Source organism: Struthio camelus, chromosome 20, assembly GCF_040807025.1.
Source record: "Struthio camelus isolate bStrCam1 chromosome 20, bStrCam1.hap1, whole genome shotgun sequence".
Taxonomy (NCBI): domain Eukaryota; kingdom Metazoa; phylum Chordata; class Aves; order Struthioniformes; family Struthionidae; genus Struthio; species Struthio camelus.
Genome location: NC_090961.1, coordinates 5,681,631 through 5,701,842, shown reverse-complemented (window position 1 = coordinate 5,701,842; position 20,212 = coordinate 5,681,631). Strand labels below are relative to the sequence as shown.

The following is a 20,212-nucleotide window of genomic DNA, read 5'->3' as shown; positions in this document are numbered from 1 at the left end:
GAATGAAAATGAAATACCAACTCCTTTTTATCCTGTTACTGTACCATAATAACTAATAAAGGAGTAATAAGTGAGACATGGGGAATTTCCAGGGGAGTCATTACTACAGAGAAGATCTGAAGGCACAAAGTGATATCCAGGAATATTAGCCAGTCCTGAATTCCCAGACAGTGCTTCTCACTTAAGTAATACTGCTGTCATAAAGTAAGTGTTTATAGCAAAAAATAGCATGTGGAAAGTATCATCTGTGCCCTGGCTGGAGGAGCAGAGATGGAGCCAGAGTCAAAGGCAGTCTTGCAGGCAGAGACCACCCTTTGCCTTACTGAGACATCTGGACGGGCCACCCTCAAGATATATACTCCATCATTTCCTGGATCTCACTTACGCTCCAGTATACAGGAAACTCATTTCCCAGGAGAGCTCCAAATCACCTCTGTCCTGTCACTGGCCAGGTGCTGTGTTTTCCAGGGGCTCCTAAACAGGAGAAGCCACTTAAAGACCCCAGAGCAATAGATCCAGAGAAAACATGTAACAAAACATCGTGTAGACAAAATTGCAAACCATGTGCAAGATAAACAACGCACTTTCTGACTCAGAAATTACTGAATTCTTGGTTAGGAAGGAACAGTTGGTTTTTAGTGGTCATGTACATAGGGGGCAACGGGGGCTCTTTGGATTTCCTGCCCATAAACAGACTGCCATGTAACCACGCACCTGTCAAAAACCTGGCACCGCTTAGGGACGATACTGCCTCCAGTACCGTCTCCCAGCATCCGCGTGGTGAAGGGCGAGTTGGGCCTTCACCTGCTGCAGTTTTATCCACCCCTCCCGTTGCCGAAGCTTTCTCTGCCCCTCAGCATAGCCACAGGATCATGATCTTAGCAACATCTATAGCTTCTGCTGCTCAGTGCTGGAAGGTGTTATCACACGTTACAGATCTGCATGCTAATCCCCTGCCTTGTCAAAGAAAAGCTGGTTTGGTTAAATCCCAAAGCACATTCCCACCATTATCAAAGCATTTCCTGGCCATCTGATTACCCATCGCTGAGTTTTTGCTTTGTTTATCCTATTAATTCCAACCTCCCCCTCTTCCCCCAGCGCACGCACACACAACTTCATTTACGGCATCTCTGCCAGCAGAAGCCTCCCCGAAATATCAGGGCACACCACTGATAACTTACACGTGCAGGGAAACCCTCGTGACTAGAGCTTTTTCCTCGAGCAAACATGAGCTCATGATTTTTTTAAGCCCTTAAAAAAAAAAAAAAAGGGAAAGAGAAAAAGGAGTGGCACACCCGGGCCTCTCGGTTATCTAACCAGCGGCAGCGCAGCGCGCCCGGCGCCCGGGGCGGCGCGGATCCCGCCCGGCACCGCCCCACCGGAGCTGCGCTGCCCCCGCCGCCCGGGCCGGGGCTGAAGCATCCCTGCTCGAAACCTCCTCTTCCTCGGGCGCTCGCTCTCTCTCTCTCTCTCTCTTTTTTTTTTTCTGCTTTTTTTTTTTTTTTGGCCTCCTCTCTCCCCTCCCCGCTTGCATTTCCTCCCTGCACCTTTAAGAAGCACATTGCTCGCCGGTGGGATGGTGTGTGCTAAAGCTGCACAGAGGAAGTTACGCAGCCTGGATCAGGCACGGAGATAAAAGCTCCGATTGTGATTGAAAGTGATAGCAAAAGGGATTTCAGCCTCGGCATTAACTTGCGCGGGGAGCCGGGGATTGCACAAAGCTCCCCGGCCATCTGCCCTTGGGGCCGGCGAGCCGCGGCGGGGCCGCGCAGCGCAGCGCAGCGCTGCTGCCGCCCGCCGGGCTCGGGGGGGGGCACCGGCCCCGAAGTTCACTTCTGCGCCCGGGACCCGCCGGGAGCCCCGCGCCGCCGCAGCTCCCTCCCGGTAAGGACGTGCAGCGCCGGGCACCGCCGGTCCCGCCGCCGCCGGCAAGTCGGGGGCGGAGGGGAGGGAGGGCTTTCCTGGCGCCCATCGTTAGCCACCTCGGCCCCCAAAGCCCCCATCCCTCCGGCCGCGCAGAGCGCCGCAGCCGGGACCCCCCCATAACCGGGACCCCCTCCCCGGAGCCGGGCGCGGCGCGGAGCCCTGCGGCGCCGGAGCGCGAGCGGCTCCGCGCCCGCGGTGGCCACGGCTCGTAACTTTCCGCCGAGGAAGCGCCGGGCCGGAGCGGGCGGCGGGCCCGCAGGGGCGCAGGGTGCGCGCCGCGGCAGCCCGCCGCCCCCAAGCTCCGGCTGCCAAATTTGCCCATCGCTCCTCCTGCCTCCAAAGTAACTTCCTCCACCCGCGCACCCGGGGGTCTCGCTGTCACCCTTCCCTGCCTGGAAAGTAGCACCGTTTCCCATGCAATGATGCCCCCCCCCCCCCCGGAGTTTCAAAATAAGTGATGTAAAGCAAGAGATGCTGGCGTTGCAAAGAGAGCTGGTTTCCTGTTTTGCCTACTTTTAACACAGTCCTTCAATTATCTCAAAGTCCTTTAGTGTAAAAGAAACCTTATGTGGGGTAAAGGGGAAAAAGTGGCATCAATTTGTCCGGAACCACAAATGCATTAAGGGAGAGCAGCTAAATGTAAGCGAGATTTACAGTTTTTCTGTTGGGAGTATGGCTCTCCTTTGAGGTTTGCAATGTTATTCTTACAGCTCATTCTCCTGCCGCCCTGCATCCAGAGCGTATATTTCCTAACTTTGCTTTTAAAAATTAACTGGAAGGGAAAACCGGCAAGGAAAAAAAAAAAAGGACAAAAACTCCCCGCACTTGATCAGTGCAGGGGCGAGGGGAGTGTTGGGGTTTTGTTTTTAAGGCGACACCTCCGAAACAAAAATCGAGAACTCCTGCGCTGAGTTCACTTTCTGTACTTAATTCCAGAGCAGAGTGTTGTTACTCAGTGTTGTCTCTTTATTTCAATAGGGTGTTAATCCAATTAAAAAAAAATAAATAAAGGAACCTGCTAAGTCGAGATACAGTCTAATTTTGTGTTTTTAATACTCTGGCTATCAGTTCCTTGTGATTGCCGAGTACTCCTCAAAGAAATCAAAGAGCATTGATTCTGCTTGTTCCCATGAACTGCAGTTTCTTGATAAACACGGGTGAAAATTTATTTTCTAAGGACCAGACCAAATCAAGCAGGGCAAAACCTTTAATTCCAAAAACCTTTCCCTTCCCCGTTTGTGGTACGACAGCTTGTTTTAGAGCAACATTGTGCAACTATTTCTGCAAAGGAACTGTAAGGTGCCAGTGTTGACACTGCCGACTTCACAGGGAACCTGCATGATTGACTGCCTGTAAATATATTTTCAGGCAAATTTTTATTTCCCTGGGAATCTATGACATTTAGCAAGCATAACAAGAAACTAATAGATATTATAGATCCTTTCTTCCTTGGGTGTTTCCCCGACAGTCATTCAAGTGCAAAATATAATCTTTAAGGCTATGAAAATAGATCCATAAACTTAACAGCACTGGAGTCCTCATTAAAACTACCCAGCTTGTTTTATATACAATACTGAAGTCTCACCCCCTCTGATGTTATCAGGCAGTTGGCCGTGACCAATTTGATGTAATAATTAGGAACTGACTTATTATAACTGAAAAGACAGCTCTGATGTCAGTGGGACTTAAAAACACTCTGTGTCACACCATTTTATTATTTTTACTACATTTACTCATAATGTAAAAATAGCAGCCAGACTATTCTTTCTTTGGGAGTTTATTCAGGTCCAATGCAGCTATAAAAGGCTCTTCTTTGAGAGCTTGCAATGAAGCATGAGAGAGAGGTTCTCTTTTCTGAACTCATTCATCTCCATCAGAAATCTTTCAACCAAAGGGGGGGGGGGGAAAGGGAGATGGTAGCACAGCGATATGGACCCCCCTAACATGGATCAACGCATCTGCTAACCCAGAGTTTCACATAGGAAAGGAGCCTTATGAGAAAGCAAACGCTGAACACGCTGTTGAAGCAGACATCTCTAAATTCTGGAGAAAAAGTTGGGGAATCAAATAAAAAGGGAATTATCCAGAGCTAAATTTCTGTTCTGGTTATACACCTCCCACCTTCTCTTATGAGATCTGTCTCTCCTGGAACTAATGCTGAGGGATGGTTTGACTTGTGTTCCTTGTCATTTTGTTTTGTAATTACTTAAGATTTTTATAGCTGTATTGGAAAAAAAGACAAAATTGCAGAAATGTTGCTTTAACCTGAAATGAATACCGGGGAGGTCATTGCTCTCTGTGTATTAGGTGAACCTTAAATGTTATTAGTGCTTTAAATTGTTTTTTATTAAATGTTATTGTTCAGATAAATCATATATGGGGCTGCTGGACAATGTATCTGTCTCCCCAGCTGTCTTATTTATTTGCTTATCTTTAAGACTATCAATTTGTCTGTCTGTCCCTGGCCTATGTCTGCATATTCTCCATCTCCTAATGACCTATTGTTCCTTCCTGATATTCTTTAAAGACCCATTAGCGCTATTGTCCAGCTGCTGTTAAAAATCAGATACCTTTAAGTGGGGCAGCACTCCCACCAATCTCCCAAACAACAGATCTGCCATAAGCATCTGACTATGGATTTCTTTTTATTAAAGTTGTATATCTCCCTTTTACAAAAACCTGGCTTGTTTGTTTGTTACAAAAACCTGGCCTCAGGAAGCCCAGCCGAGGTCTGCGCGCGTCCTGGGGGACTCGTGTTCTCTCAAGTCTGGTTGCTCCAACCACCCTCCCCCTGCTTTGTCCCAGCTAATTTGTCTTTCAATCCGTTGCAGGTGGGGCCTGCTAATGAACCCCCCCCACCTCCTTTCCCCTGACGATGAAAGGAAAACAAGCCCTCAGGTAGCAGCCTGGCCAGGAGCTGAAGGCTTGGGAACTTGCTGCTAAGTTGCCAAAAGGCAAAGGAGGACAGAGACCACCTTACGTGAGTGCCTCACCATCACCACAAGAAGCAGAAGGAAAAGCAAGCAGGGCCAACGCTGCTCACCGCTCTTGTCAATCAAATGACCACGAAAGAGCCTGCTCAGACCACTTGCAGATGTTGCCACCCAATGCAGTAACATCGATGCAGTCATCCTTGGGAAGAAGGGAAATCTAGCTCCAAGGAATCTCTCTTGTCAGAATCGTATTGATGACCAGATGCTATATTTATTTTATAAATTCATGTTCAAAAAACCCAAGAATTATTTAAGGCAGACCACAGGTTAAAGCACTCCACACAGCGACGCATTTGCAGCAGATGAGAAGGTTGCTGAAAACCTGATCCAGCACCATCTCGCAGCCTCTCCAATTTACTCCTATCAAATTTCATCAGCGACTCAGAACTTGATCTTTCTATTGATTGACTGGAGTCACCTCTAGATATTTTCATGCTGATTTGGAAGACCTTTTATACACTAAAAAGGGGAAAAATGAGGTTAAGGAAGACTTTGGACCACTGATCAGCAATTCTAGTCGAAACTTTCCAAATCGAGTGATTTGCAAAGTTGGCCTCTGTGTTGAGAGCAGCTTTCCTCGCCTGAACGCAACGTGGAGAGCGGGGTCGTTCCTACTATCATCTGGATCTCCTTAGACTGGATCACTTTTAGATGAGGAGTTTCCATGCTGATCCTGAGAGCAACCCCTAGACCAGTAGCTGCCTTTCTCGGGACTCTTGGTGCTTCCCTTGCCTGGGGATCCAGCCCTTGGTCCCAGCTGCCATGCCGTACCTGGTTGCTCTCCTTTTGCACTGTCTGCCCCTGGCCATGGGACAGTATGACATTTGCAAGTCCTGGGTGACCACGGACGATGGCCCATCATGGGAGTTTTACGCTTGCCAACCCAAGGCCATGCGGATGAAGGATTACGTGACAGTAAGAGTGGACCCAGCAGGAATCACTTGTGGGGACCCGCCTGAGAGATTCTGCACTCATGTGAGTATTTCTCCCCTTGTTTGACATGTTATAACAGACTCTGCTGTGGGTGGCCAGAAACCAAGTGTCCTGCCGAGACACTGAGATGAAAGACATCTCAGTTGGCTCCTGTCTTGTGCTCTCAGCTTCCCAGTCTGCAAAACGGGGAGAAGGCACCTTGCCCATCCCCACACTGCCCATAAGCGGTTGGCCCACGAGCAGGGGATGGTGCCGGCACGCTCAGGGACGGGTCGGGGGAGCGTGGGGCAGCCAAGCGGTGGAAAGACAAGTGCTGGCCTGGGAGGGTAAGGTCAGAGTTTCGGAAACGCGCAGCCCCCTGTGAGGACACCATCCAAACTGCTCTCGGCCCGTACGTCTGCTTGCCAAGACGTGCAGTACATGTTCACCGAACCCATCTCGAAGCATGAGTCCAGTGGACTTCCCGCCAGTAACGCCGGCACCGGAGGCTGTCCGAGGCGGAGGCATCGCCCCGTGGGGACAGGGGTGAGGACGGGAAGGTGGAGCCTCGCACGGCGCTGGTGCGCAGGGAGCTCAAGGAGAGCAGGTTAACAACCTCGCCTGGCAAGTCCCTGAAATCCTGGCTCCCCCTTGCTTCTAAGCCTCAACGTGAAAAGACCCTGTGGACAAACACTTGCCCTTGTAGTTAAAATCTTTAACTTATTTTCCCTTAAATATTAATCATTGCCTTTTATTTGGTGCACCACAAGGCTCCACAGGAGCATTTGATTTATAATTCACGAGGCTTTACGTTGCTGAAGAGAGTTCAGGGGTCAAAACAAAAAGCAAGACAACATAGCTGTAAAGTCCACTCCCAAGCGCACTACAGGAGTGGTCCAAACCCACATATTTAAGGCACAGTGAGAAAGCCAGTGCGTACTGAAAGGGTTTCCCCTAGGCCGATCGCCGCATGAGGAGTTCCTCTTAAAAAAAACTTCACCAACCTATTACGTGTAAAGAGAAGGGGAGTTCTCTTCTGTCCAAACGAGTAGAAGAGGGGAGCGGACTCCGGGATCCCGTTGCCAGCGCTGTCTAGGTGTATGTTGCGAAACCAGGCAACCCTTTGAACCCTGTGCCTCAGTTTCCCCTCTAGAAAATACACAGCCTCACCAACCCTGGGCTGCTTTTGAAAATTCAGGAGGAAAACACTGCTTTGCCATCAAGAGATGCCAAGCATTTATGATGATCAAGTCATGACACCAGTATTTACCTAGCTCTCTCCAACTTAAGTGGTCTCATTAGAACCAGAAAATCCCCCCCCCCCCAATTGCACATGAGTATCGGCTTTTCCTTTTAAATGAACATTTGAAAGGAAAGGTTAAGTCCAAGGTGGCAAATAAAACAGTTAACTATTGACAGGTCGGTCTAGCTGCCCAGATTCCCATCTGCCTGGTTGGCTGCGGAAGGATTAAAGGTGAACAGCAGCTTGCTTTCGGCTGAATTCACTGCGGTTATTTGCAAACGCGTTCCAGCTATCGTTACTCGAGGCTTCAGCTTTACTGACCTCCAAGGAAGTAATCGTCTCCTTTTACCTTTACGAAACTTACATCGGCTCTCTACATCTCTCAATTCAGTCAATACTTAGCTAAAATATTTCTATTCTGGGTAACAGCAGTATTTCCTCGTAGCGTACGACTGCCAGGTGCCGTAACGAACGCTGCGCACGTCCCTGCCCGAGAGTTACCCAAACGCAAAGCACGGACGTGCCTTCCTGTCCCTGCCTAACCCCGAGGGAGCGGGCCCGGCCATCCCGGCTCCCTTCTGCCGGCCAGAACCTGCGGTTCAGCGCAAATCCCCCGCGTGCATTTGCCAATGAGGAATCAAAGCAAGAACAGAAGGAATACATAGAAAATTAGTTTCTGGATTTTTGGGGTAGGTTTGGGAAATCCCCGTGTATTTACCGTTGCCTTTTCTCCCGTATCTGACGCCAATGCTATCCCCGTCTAAGGACTGGGGAGTTTTTAAAATGGAGCAAACGAGGTAGGAGCAGGGCGACGGGGACGAACAAGGAGCACAGCCGGTATTTGGGGGATGGAGCGCACCAAGGACACCCAAGCCGTGCTCTAGCGGCGGGCTCCCGTGCCGTGGGGAAATCGCTCGAGGGCGATTTCCCGGCCTCCGCGGTGGAGGATGACGCGCGGGCAGTTCCTGCTGAGCAGCCCCTTCTGGCCAGGAGAAAGGGGAATCAGCAAGAAAGGCTCTTTCCATCCTCGCGGGGGCTGACACGCAGGAGGTGGGTTTCGCTAGCCCCGCGCAAAGGCAGCGCCGGAGGGAAATCAGCGGGGCTGCCGGCGCGGACGGCGTCGCCGGCGCGCGCTCCTGCCTGCCGACCCGCTTGAGCGCGCCTCTCTGTGTCCTGCTGTCCCCTTCGGGTTTTAATTATAGCGCGGGAACAGGTGGGTTCTCGCCCGAGCCTGGCCCTCCAGCGGAGAGGGTCGCGCGGGGGCTACGTTGCCTTCTTAGGCGTCTTTCAAAACAGCAGGATGCTGTCCGTGAAGTGACACCAATGGTACTGAGAACTGAGCACAGCCCGGTAGGATGCCAGCACTACTCAGACAACCGAAGTCAAACTTAAAGAGACGCAACCGTCTTCCGCGTGCAGGCTGTTCGAGACAGACAGGCGGAAGGCAGACGGACCGCGGTGGGTCCGACGGACTGGAGGAGGGTCCGACGCAGGGGTTCACGGGAAAGCCCAGATCCCATAAAACAGCGGGTGTTTCCTGCCAAGCTCTGGGCTTTCAGGCGGTATCGGTATCGGGGAGGTATTGCCCATCCTGCAGGATCGCGTGCCACGGTTTTAACAACCACAGCAGCGTTTTCGGCTAGTTCTGCGGGTGCCTGGGGGATCTGAGGGAGCTGTCTGGAGTATTGTCTTTCCTGAGTTTCGTGGCAATTTCCAGTCGCATCTGGCTGCTCCTTTCCGTGCAGCATTTGGCTGCTTAGTAAAGTCTTGAGGTTTTGTTTTCACAGTGCTTGTACCTTCTCCTAGTAGTGTCAGCGCCCTTCTGGCAGGGCCACCTGAAAAACGACTCGTGGGTTGTTGCAACGTGGCAGGGAAGGGGGAGCGGCAGGAGCAGGAAGATGGATGAGTAACTCAAAACCCGAACGCATTGCAAAGCGCGACTGAGGACTAATAGGGAACAGATCTTTTGGCCACTAATGCCAGGGGAAGGGTGAAACTTGCAAAGATCACATCCGGCACGTGGCATGAAACAGCTGAACGCGGGTTTCAAAAGCGGGATTTTCTCTAGGAGCAGCATTGCTCGCGTGCCGCGAGTCTCCAGGGGCTCACGCGGGGCAGACGAGAAATTCTGTGTTACTTTGGCATCAAACGCGCCTGAGGGACTGGGCGCGCGGCACGGCTGGCAGGGCGCTCCCGGGTATTGAAATAATCTGATCCACTGAAGCACTTTTTTGATATCAAGCAGGGACCTTGGAGAATTTCCCTTGCCAGCTTTGGTGTTTTGCACATAGAATTTAACCAAAAAAAAAAAAAAGAAGAAGGTTTCTAGGGCAATTCACACACCGGGGAGGCGGGGGGCAAGCACACACCCAAGGCACCTTCCCTGCTCCAAACACGTTTGCAGCTCAGGAGGTTTCCAGATGACTATAGCAGAGGAAAGGTGGGAAGCGCAGAGGCGGTGGCCCCGCAGGTCGCCTTGCGAGACCTCCCTGCCCGTCGGGAGCTGTTTTGCTGCTCCTGAACAGCAGGACGCAGCCGGCCAAGGTGCAGGCGCCGGCCGCGCGGCCCGAGGGGAGCCTGGTCCTCGCGGAGGTGTCGAGACGCTGTTCCCTGTTCAGCTGATGCTCTTTGATGCAGGGCCGAGCTCTTAGCCCGTATTGATGGGTCAGGGGTATTTTTACTTAGCGTCAGCATTGTTTCATCAGCTAATAGGACCTGTTGATTTTGGCACAGGGACAGAACAGAAAAAGCTTTATTTATTTATTACACATTTGGCCAAATTTGATGTTGGGTTTTAATCCTTAGCTAAACTTTTCTGAGTGACTTGATTTATTAGAGCAGCTGATGCAATTGGAAAAGACAGGCAAACACGTGGGCGCAGAAGGCCTTCTCCTTCAGCTCATCTCACACACAACTCCACCTAAGTGTCTTCTCACCTTTGGTTAGGTGCAAACAAAGAGTTGGGGGTTACCAAAATGAAAAATCAAAGGTTTTGAAGCTGGAAGGGAAATGGAATTGCTTCAGCAAAGCTCTTCCAAAGGCATTTCTAAAGATGCAGCATGATCTAGCTGTTAAAGGATGGATTCACCCAGTCTGGTGCCCTGAGCAGAGATGATTTAAAAAAAAAAAAAAAACACGAAGGGCAGCCTTCCCCCTCGGCCGCATCTCAGAGGAGACGCACGTGCTGCCCTGCTCCTCCTCCTCCTCCTCGCACATTACGGCGGGTACGCAAGCGAGGGTGGGCAGAGCGGCAGCCTTCGTCTCCAGCATGTAGAAACATCCTGGGGCCCAGCAGGGACTGCAGGCAGGTCCAGTGGAAACCACTTTAAGAAAAGTGGACGTTTTTTCTCCTCCTTGAATAAGTTCAGCTCTACCTGCTGCTGATTTCGAGGCATCCTCGGCCTTGGCAGAGGGCTGGGAGTCAGGGCTCCCCTTAAAGCAGTGATATGCCATTGGGAACGATCGCTTTGCCTTTACGCCAAAATTCACCAGCACAAGAAATCCTCTCTCAGCTGGCAAAATCCTCAAATGACATCTCAGCCGGGGTCGCGGGAGGGGAGCAGCGTCTTGCTTTTCCCAGCTCTAGAGCGAGAACGGCCCCCTGCCCTAGGCACCCTCCGGGAACGTTACATTAGCACCTGGAAAACGTGCCCGTTTCCTCCGAGGAGCGCCCAGCGCGGCAAGGAGAGGCAACCCCTTGCCACCTGCACCAGGACGGAGGTTTCGTCGCGACACCCCGCTTTCGAGCGCGGGAGAAGGGGCCGGGGCCTTTGGGCCCGTTCCCACCCGCGTGCAGGTCTCGTGGCGGCGGGGTTGCTGCGGGGAACGCGGCGCGATTTGAAGTCGAGAGCAGCGACTCCTTGCGCTGGGGGCCGGAGCGGCGGCTCTGCAGATGAGGGAACACGGTTCGGCCCCCAGTGCGAGCGCGCTGAGCGCACTGGTTTCCCCCCGCGCAGTCCGTAGCAATTGCCTTAAATGCCCAACTCGGGATTCATCTCGCTATAAAGTGGGTTATCGCTCTCCTAACAAGGATCGTTTCAACGCGCGGATGGAAGAGTCGCGGTGATAAAAATCAAGCTGTCCAGCAGATTTAATTGGCACGGCGAACTGGAAGCTTCCCCCCTCAAAAAGGAAGGCAAAGAGACCAAAGCGCTTGGGAGAAAGGGTTTGGTCTTCAAAGGGAACAGCAGGCGCAAGGGCGAAGGCTGAGAGCAACGTCGCCAGAGCCGTGCTGCGGCAGCGCTTGGGCCAGAGCCCGGAGCCCAGCTCCTACGCCTTGTTTTACACGCACGCGCACACTCATGCTGCAATACCAGCTACTACATTTTTCCATAAGCAACTTTTGAAGCCTAAAGATTGAGGGAAGTCTCTCCTAGTTTTTAAAAATCTTTTTTATATTATATAGCCTAGATACGATTTGCTGTTAAACTTCAGAAGGAATCCTCCCTACAGACGGTATTTCGGTGGGCAGGAACGCTTTCCTACCGCAGTCCCTTCTCCCTCAATGGAAGCTCAGTCTTAGCCCTTAGGTGAGCTTGATTTATGACTTCAGACCCCAAACTCGGCTGTTTACCGCCAGGATTTTGAGATCTGCCTGTACCAAAGTACCCGAACAGCTTAGCTTTCGGCGACCTCAGCAGCTCCTGAACTCAGCGCCTGGCTGCGTAACCGCTTGCAAGGATGATCGGTGACCTGCGGCTCAGCGGCGCTCGCGGGGGGGATTACCCTGAAACTGCACCCTCGGTGCCTGGGACCGCGCGGTTGCAACGGGTTCGGTGCCGCGCGGGTCCAACCCTTTTCCTCCGGCCTTGCCGACGGTGGCCATCAGTCCGGCTGTCGCGTATTCGGCTGCCGCATCCTGCTGCCACCTAAAGCCGCCCCAGAACACGCAGCAAAACGCAGCCGCGCACCCCTCGGGGTGGCAAGTTCTCGCCTTGTTTTATAGTGGGACAAATTTTGGATAAATTGGATAGACACGTGCCTGTGAAGAGCCCCAAACCGTGCCCCAGGTCCGTGGCAGCACAGCCCCTTCCCTCCCGCGCAGCCTCGTCGCGTCGGCAGCCCCAGAGGCACGCGCGTGACCGAAGAGGTGTGCGGGGACGCGGCTGGGCCAAGCGGCCTCCATCCCCGCCGGACCCCTCTGCTGCCCCTCCGAGCTGTCTGCTGCCCAAACGACCGGGCCAGACCCCCCCCCCCCCCCGCAACCCGGCCTCCGCGGACGGGGGCCGTGCCGAGCCGGCGGCCCCCCAGCGGTGCCAGCCCATCGCCCCGGCCGGGCGCGGAGGGTCCCCGCGGCTAGCGAATTCCTCCGCTGACCTAGACGGGGAGCTCACCCACGCGCGGGCGCTGCTCGCCCGGCCGAGCCCACGTTTCGGGCTCGTCAGGCCCATCACGCGCGCGGCTCGCCGCCGACCCGCTTCCCGGACGTGCGTTCGCGCCAGGCACCAGGGCCGCCAGGCTGGGCCGGACCCCGCGCGCGGCCTCGCACCTCTCCTGCTTGCGTGCACGGGCCACCTGGTACCCCATCTCCTTCCCCCCAGCAGCGCAAGGGGAACGAGGGGCGACGCAGCGACCGCGGACGCGCTGCCCGGGAGGCGGCCGCTCGCGCGCGGGCAGCGGGGCTCTGCCCTCCCTGAACAGCCACCAGGCACCTTCTCGGCCGTGCTCCCTCTGCGTCCAGCCCGGTCCTCCACGGCCCTGCTGGGGGGATATAGCCCAAAGGGACGACTAGTGCAAAATCAACCGCTTGTTGCTCACGGCCAACGGGCTCCGGCCCCCCGTCCCTGCGCCGCTCGGCTGCGTCCGCTCCCTGCTGCGGCAGGAGGTCCTGGAGGACCTTCTGGAGAAGCTCTTGGTCCCATCCTCGGGCACAGCGCCAAACAGCAGAGACGCCTGTTAAAACGTTACCCTTAAAACACAGGCACGTATAAAGTAGCTAAACGCTTATCAGCGGGGTCGGCGCTGCTTTTTCGGGGTTGGGGAGGGGATTCGCGTTTGAGGAGCTCCGTAGCACCCCTGCGCGCCTCTCCTTCCCCACCGCCGGCCTCCGCGTCCTGCCCTCCCCCATTCAGGCCAGCCCGGCCTCTTTTACAGAATAAAATATTAATGGCAGCGTAGCAAGCCTCTCCGCAAAGGCTGCCGGTATCGAGCTTACGAGGCGCGCAGGCTTTTAGAGAGCAGGACGCTTTCCCTACTTCCTAAGCGTTTTCTTAGTCCTGAATCAATAACGCACTTAGAGGCGGTTTGGGGGGTTCCTTCGGGCAGGCTCCTCTGCGGCAAGACGCGGGGCTTAACCCGGCAGAGGAGGGACGGGGCCGGAGCCAGGCGGCTTTAATCTGCGGACGAGCTTCAGCGAAGGGGCCCTGGGAAGGGCAAAGCTTGCCACTCTCGGGTGCAGAGAGCCCGCGTTTGGAGGCAGGCCGCCGACGGGGTTCACCCTGCGCCGCTCCGAGCGGGGGCGCGCGCCGGCGACGCCGTCAGCCCCGTCCCCGGCCGGGCGAGCTGGGCCGGGAGGTGAGGCGAGGCTGCCGAAAAGGGACGGGGTTAGCTCAGCTCAGCTCAGCGGAGGGGATTATCAGCTCCCGAGAGGAGCCGCTCAAAAACGCGATTCGGCGGCGGGCGGGCGCGCGGGGAGGCGTCCGCCCGCCCCGGCCAGATTATCTTCTTAAGGGAGGAATTTTCCGTGCAGCGCTTAACCCTTGCGGCGCCCACGGAGCCGCCGCGGGAAAGCGCCCGGGACGGGAACGGAGATTTCAGCTCGGCAGAGCGAGCGGAGGCAGCGATGGATGCTGCGGACAGACGGACGAGCCGCCCCAGCACCCGCTGCGGGTCCCGGCCCGCCTGTCACCTCCCAAGCGGCCCTGGCCTTCCCCTGCGGAGGCGAAGCTGCCAAATAGTCAGCCACTTTGTCACCGGCGCCTTGCCGGGACCTGCCCGCCCGCCCCGGCCCCTCCGAAACGTCTCTCCGGCTGCACAAGGCGGACGGGGGCGCCAGCGGTGCTGGCCCGGCGCGGGCTTTGCTCCCCGCCAGCCGCGCGGCACGAGAAAACGCCGTCTTCAACCGTCCGTGGGAAATAAGAGCTTCTGCGTGAGCTAAAAAAGTATACGCAACTTGGCAAAAGTGGTATTTAAAAAAAAAAAAAAAAGGAGAAGACGCATCATCTTGAAGAGCACTATTGAGGTTTCGTTTGGGAAAAAGCACGTTTTTGGTCCAGAGCCTCCCCAATGTGTCTGTGTTGTACACGGCGGAGCGCGGGGCCCTCGCGGGGGCCGCCGTCCCCCCCGACGCGCGCCAAGCGGAGACCCCCGGAGCAGGGAGCCCACGGCCTCCCCGCGCCCGTACGGCCTCGGCTCCAGGTCCCCCTTCCCGGGGATGCACCGACAACGCCTCCGACCCCAGGTCCGCTCCAGCTGCCCGTGCAAGTCCTGGACTCCAGGACACGAGTCCGGGGCGGTTCACCGCACGCAGGAGAAACTCATGCACGCTCACGGGCGCTCGCCTCCCGTTTCGGGGCTCCCCCGGGCAGGGCAGCCCTGGGGCCCGGCGGCTCCCCGCAGCGGCCGCGGCTTCGCCCCGGGCCAGGCGAACAAGGCGCGCGAGCAGCACGGGGCTCTTTGGCTCCAGAGACGCCAACCTCTTATTTCTGCTCAATTATTTCCGTGCTCCCAGACATCTCTGCCGGCGAGTTATGCCACTTGCCAGCTGTTGGAAATAATCGCTGTAAATTAATTACGGTTGTTTCACCCCTCTGATCCCTCCCAGCCCGTGAATAGAGTGAAAATTAATTGTCAGAAAATATTTCCAGTTCTCTGGGAATCCCGTCCTGGCCACCGGCAGGTTATGGTTTATGCCCTGAAGCATGAGATTTAATTACTCCCCAATGTTATTTTTGATCATAAAAATTCACCTTGTCTTTTCATAAACGCAGATAGAGCGGTTGACCCCTTAAGTCAAAAACAGCAAGAGTAAAAATACGCAATAACATCTTTAGGACGAGCCTGTGTATTCGCCTATGCAAATGCGATGCTGTTGAGGAAACCTGCCTCCGCGAGCTGCTTTGGAAGGAAGAAAAAAATAAGAAAGTTTCCCAGTTTAAGGAGCGCTGAACATGGCCCTCGTCAGCCATTTCCAGCGCAGAAATTGGACATCTCCTCGGCTGCTGCGCGAACGGTGGTTGTCGCTCGGGCCGAGATGGGGACGGAAAAACCGAGACCAAACCCGTCGCCACTGCTCCCGTCGCAGCGAAGGGGCAGGATCCCGCAGCGCGCCCCAGATCCAGCCTGGTGGCACCTTGGCTTGCCAATCCCGCCTGTCTGACTTGGGGACGGCCACAGAGGTCCGCGTCCAGGCCCGCGGGGACGGACAACGCCTGCATCCCTGAAAAGGGCCGGGAGCCGGGGCAGAGGCTCGCTGCAGGCGCAGGCAGCCCGGGGAGGACGCTCGGGGCCGGCTGCATATTAGTGGCGATAGGGCCTCTAATCCTGGGATTAACGCAGGGGAATTCGCTTGAGCGTAAAGGAGAGAAACAGCAAAACAAACCGAAATGATTTTGGCTTTATTGTGCATCCCCCGAGCGAGCAAACCCAACGTCGCGCTCGGCGGGGAAGGGGCGGGGGGACCTGGCGGCGCGGAGGAGGATGCCTTCGGGGCTCTCCGCGCCGGCGAGCCCACGGGAAAGGCAGGGACCGAGCAGGGCTTGTTTCGCTCGCTGTTGGGGAAAACCTTCCCGCAGCTGGAGCGGGCCCCGTAAATACACGTTAGCCCTCCCGGCCATCTGCTGCTCCGCGCGGGGCCGACGGCCGCCAGGACGGGCCCCGCGTCAGACGGGCCGGCCGGGAGAGGAGGAGCCGGGGCCGGCCGGGTGCCCGCGGCCGTTGCGGTGCCGGCAGCAGCGATCAGGTGCGCGCGAGGATTTTGTCAATGCGGTGGTTTTGCAGGATCCGAAGGAAATTTAGTACCGACTTAAGCACTTAGTAGTTGTCCTCGGTGATGCGGTGACTTTGTAAATCTAATCAGCTCATTTTCAAGGTGGAAATCAATGGCAGGGGTGTAGGTGCCTTGCTGGGTGCGGAGGGACCTGGTGACATGTCCAAGAGCTCCCCCGGACAGCGGGAGCGCGGCAGGACGGGGTGAGCGGTGAGGGACCTTGCAGGGGGATGGAAATTCAGAGCGAGGTTACGCGGCCGTGGCGTTCCCCAGAGCGAGGGAAGGAGATTTCCGTGCTGTTGCCTCCCCATCACGCCTGCCATTGAAACCGCTCCAAAAACAAGCCGGCTTGAAGGCCAGTAAAATGCTGATTTCTCGCAGGGCTGTTTTTCCCTGAAATGCTTGTGGTGCTCAGCAAAACTTCCCCCTGGGGCTGATAAACACCTACAGGGCAGAGGGGAAACGTCGCCCAAAGCCTACGGGCACCAGGTCCCCTCTTGCCCCTCCTTCCGGCCATCATCAGCTCGCAGAAAAGCTTGGGACCATCCAAGATCTGAGATCTTGCATTTCCCATTTAAGAGCCAGGTTAGGGGAAGAAAAACACTGCAGAAAAAAGAAGCCTACACGACGCTGTAGATGTTTGGGCCAAACCAATGCATTTAATTTTTTCCCCTTTGATAAAAATAGTCCTATTAAGAAAAAAAAAAGGCTAAGGCAAAGGCCAAGGGCTTTGTTTAGGCCTTGACCTAAAAAAATGATTTCATCAAGCAGAACAAACCCCTGGAAGCAGAGCAAGTCCAGAGACATTCCCGCAGCCAAGAGAAGAGTTAAACAAATCAGACCAGGTTATGAGAGCTCTGATTATATCTTGGCCCAAGCTGTATAAACTTTCATACCATCCACTTATTTTTCATGGCTTAAACCTTTTTTTTTCCTGTACTATTAAGTATTTTTCTTCATCATGCAGCTAGTGTTTGTAACTTCTTTCCAGTTTCCCTTTGGCATAGAGATCTACGAAAGGCTGCAGTTTTATTTCTGTGCAGCTTTCACCATTCACAACAGATGTCTAGTTTATTTAAAATATTCAACAGCCTAATGATTAATCAAGTAATTTCACCTACAAAAATATATAATTTTATGCTAGGAGGCTTTAAAATGGCATTATCTGCCAGGAAAAAAGCAAAACAACTTTGTACACTCATTAACAGGCCTAGAAACCAGCTGGGTTTTGTAAAACCGGAGCCTTTTGTTGTGTCCGCTCCCCGCTTCCCCTCCCTCGCCAGCAAGGTGGGCCAGCAGTTTCGCTCCAGCGCCTTGTCCTCCTGCGTCCTTGCTCGTCAGGCCAATATCTTGTTTCTTAAAAAATCCTGCCTCGGCGAGCAAGACGCGGCATGCCGGCTCTGACCTTCCGAACGCCCCCGGCGGTATTGCCGTCCCTGCGCGGTTTCACTCCAGGGTGCAAGGCAACGTCCTCGCGCCAGCGCCGATCGCCTGCCCTCTCTGTGGGCAGAGGCCAGAGACCATTTTCGGTGGTGCTGAGCCCTCCTGTCCGAGGGCTTTCAGCTGGGGAAGACAAGACAGCGAGGGCGCTACGCCCCACGAGACATAACCCTAAATTGCACCAGCCCACGCGGCTAGGACCAGCCCTTAGTGCTCACGGTAGAAGTTTTGCACGACCTGAGCACTGACACCAGCGTGGTGACGAGACGGCACTAGCCCCCAGGGGTGGATCTGCAGCTGGACGGGTGCATCTCTAGGCACGTTATGCCCAGGACACAGAACCTCTGTCATTTGTTCTCGCGACTTGTCCCCAGCCACACTCTTGCCTTTTGCCTCTGGGCCTTGGCCAGTTTGGGCCATGAGCTCAAGCTAAGCAAGGCTACATCACTTCGGTGCCCAAATTAAAAAAGAGCAATCAGAAGAGCATGCTGGAGATTTGGAAACCTGCAACATCTAGTTGCGGTGAGGACATTCACGACTGATTTAATAGCATGAGACTCAAAGTGAACTATTTTATTTTAAGCTTGCTGAGACCAAGTTTGACTGGCTAATGCATTCTGACTTTTATATTGAAGACGTAAATATCTCGAGACTCTGTACAGATTCTTTGGAGGACACATGGTTTGGATGAGGAAACCAGAATCAAAAATAATACCTGGAATTGTTTCAACAGTGCTTTAACCGATCTTACGGGGACCAACAGAGCAGCCAAAGTATAGCCATCTGTTTCCGTTCTTCCCTGCCCTCCAAGCTGACTCCAAACCACCCCACCATTAGAAAATGTATTGAGCATCCCGAGGAGGAAGGACGTTTCAATAGCCAAACCCCAAAAAGGAACACTTCATTTTCACGGAGGAAGCTATAAGTGACATGACTCACTTGGCGGCTTTTGAGGCCCTCCCCACCTCTCAGCATTGTCACTTAAAGGTTATTTTATTTTGTTTGCATTGTTACAGCTGATACCGGAACCATATGCCGCTCCCGAGTATCAGGTCAAAGACATCTTTGGGCTTGCTGTCTGCTGAGCTGTGCGGATTTACAGGTTCAAACGTATGGGAGCGAGCAGAGATCGTGCATCTGCTGTTCCCTTTTCTTTGGGACAAGCCTATGGGCAATAGGCAGAGTTTTGGCCCAACTTCACCCTGCTCTTGCTATACCAGGTCGCATGCTAGGGCCCTCCTAGCTAGGTGTTGTGCTTTTCTGCTGGCCTCTGTGGGGTCATCTCCATCCCTCCAGATGGGGAAGCTCAGATGCTTGTCAGACCATTACCTGCTCCACCTCCTGCCCACTCCACCCTTCGCCACAGCAGGGGTGGTCTCACGCATCCTCACTGGCCTGGCTAGTGTTTGGTCCTTCCCATCCGCCAAATCCTTCCCTCATATGGTTTGACAACTGCTTCCTAAGAAAGCCTCCAAAGAAAGCCTTGATAGGAGCAGTCCCCTGTAGCACCACCAGCTCTGAGGACGAAGCTGGCCCGTGTGGCTACCCTGGGGCCAGCCAAAGCAGCAAATACTCAGTGGAAACTCAGATTGACCCAGCTGAAGTGCTTGGGCAGCCCTAACTGCTGCTGCATGGGCTGCGAGGAAGGCACTGGCAAGGGTGCTCCTGCCAGCCCGCTAGGCACGCTCAGCCCTCGCTGGTGCGGAGCTGCTCTAAGCCTGCCTGTGGGCAGCTTTCTGCCGCGGCCGCGAGCCTCGCACCGGGTCCCCGCCGGCCGACGGATCAGCCGCACGCCGAGAGGCCGCCCGGCTGCTCCTTCGTTCAGACAGGAGGTGAAAACAGAGGTCCAAGATGGTCTTTTCAGGACGGACCTGTTAAGCCACCTGTGTGACCGCTAGCTCGCAGTAGGACCATACTGCAGCACAATATGTTGGCTCAGCACAGGAAACGGTACTAAAACCCCGCCAGCTTCAACTGACATGGATTTTTCTTCCTTTCCTATCAGCAACCACTATAAAGCCACGCTAAAAAGCGGCTCTATCCCCCAGCAGGAAGCAGGGTCTCATTAGCAGAGAAAAACAATTCCCCTGAACGTGACGAGTCAGGAGCATATATTAAATATGTCAATATTTTTGTTGTTGTTAATCCCTGCTCCAGAACAGCTCATCACAGTAGCAGAGGGTCCGCCCGGGGCAGCTCAGCGCCCCATATGCCCTGGCTAGCATCCTGCCCCGCTCGCGGGGCTTTCCCCCTTCTTTGGGGCCGGAGTCAGCGTGGTGCTTGTGTCCTTACAGGCACGTGTTTGGGAGCGTGCTGGGGTTGAAAACAGTGCGAATTTACCCCTTTTCATCCAGGGTCAAACCCGGCGGTGCCGAGGCAGGGCTAGGCTGCTTTCGGGGGCTGCATCGCCCGTATCGCGATTTGCTCGCCTGGCTTCGCTGCTGTGCTTGGGCGGCCTGGTGCACACGTGCTGCAGCCCATGGTTTATTTACAGGAGCCTCCTTCCCCCGAGGCCACGGCTTGATCCCCTGCAAAGGAGGCTGGTGCCCACGTGCACATCAGCCGCTCGGTATTTCGCTTTATCCCCGCTGCTCACCGAGCAGCCCTCTGCCTTATTTACAGCGTGCTACTCCAGCGCTACTCTGGAGACAGAATTATTTATTTCCTCCTGGGTTTTGCTCAGCTTCTCAGCACTGCAGCCCCCACGCGCTTCGGTCACTCGTGTTCAGCACGCATCTCTGAGTCTGGGAAGGCACCATGGGCCCATTTTAC

The 20,212-nt window shown here is 54.6% G+C and overlaps 1 protein-coding gene across 7 annotated transcripts in view; it reads left to right on the top strand.

Annotated features, from left to right (window-relative positions):
- The first annotated feature begins 1,659 nt into the window (after positions 1-1,659).
- Positions 1,660-20,212, top strand: part of NTNG2 (netrin G2) — a 48,331-nt gene continuing 29,778 nt past the window's right edge. For 6 of the 7 annotated variants that reach the window (XM_068914242.1, XM_068914241.1, XM_068914240.1 and 3 more), the window contains exon 1: positions 5,540-5,894. In XM_068914242.1, the coding sequence (XP_068770343.1) occupies positions 5,682-5,894 (213 nt within the window). In that variant the 5' untranslated portion in view covers positions 5,540-5,681. Of the gene's footprint in view, positions 1,885-4,757; positions 5,895-20,212 lie in introns of those variants that run through there. The other variant, XM_068914243.1, reaches the window with a different exon arrangement.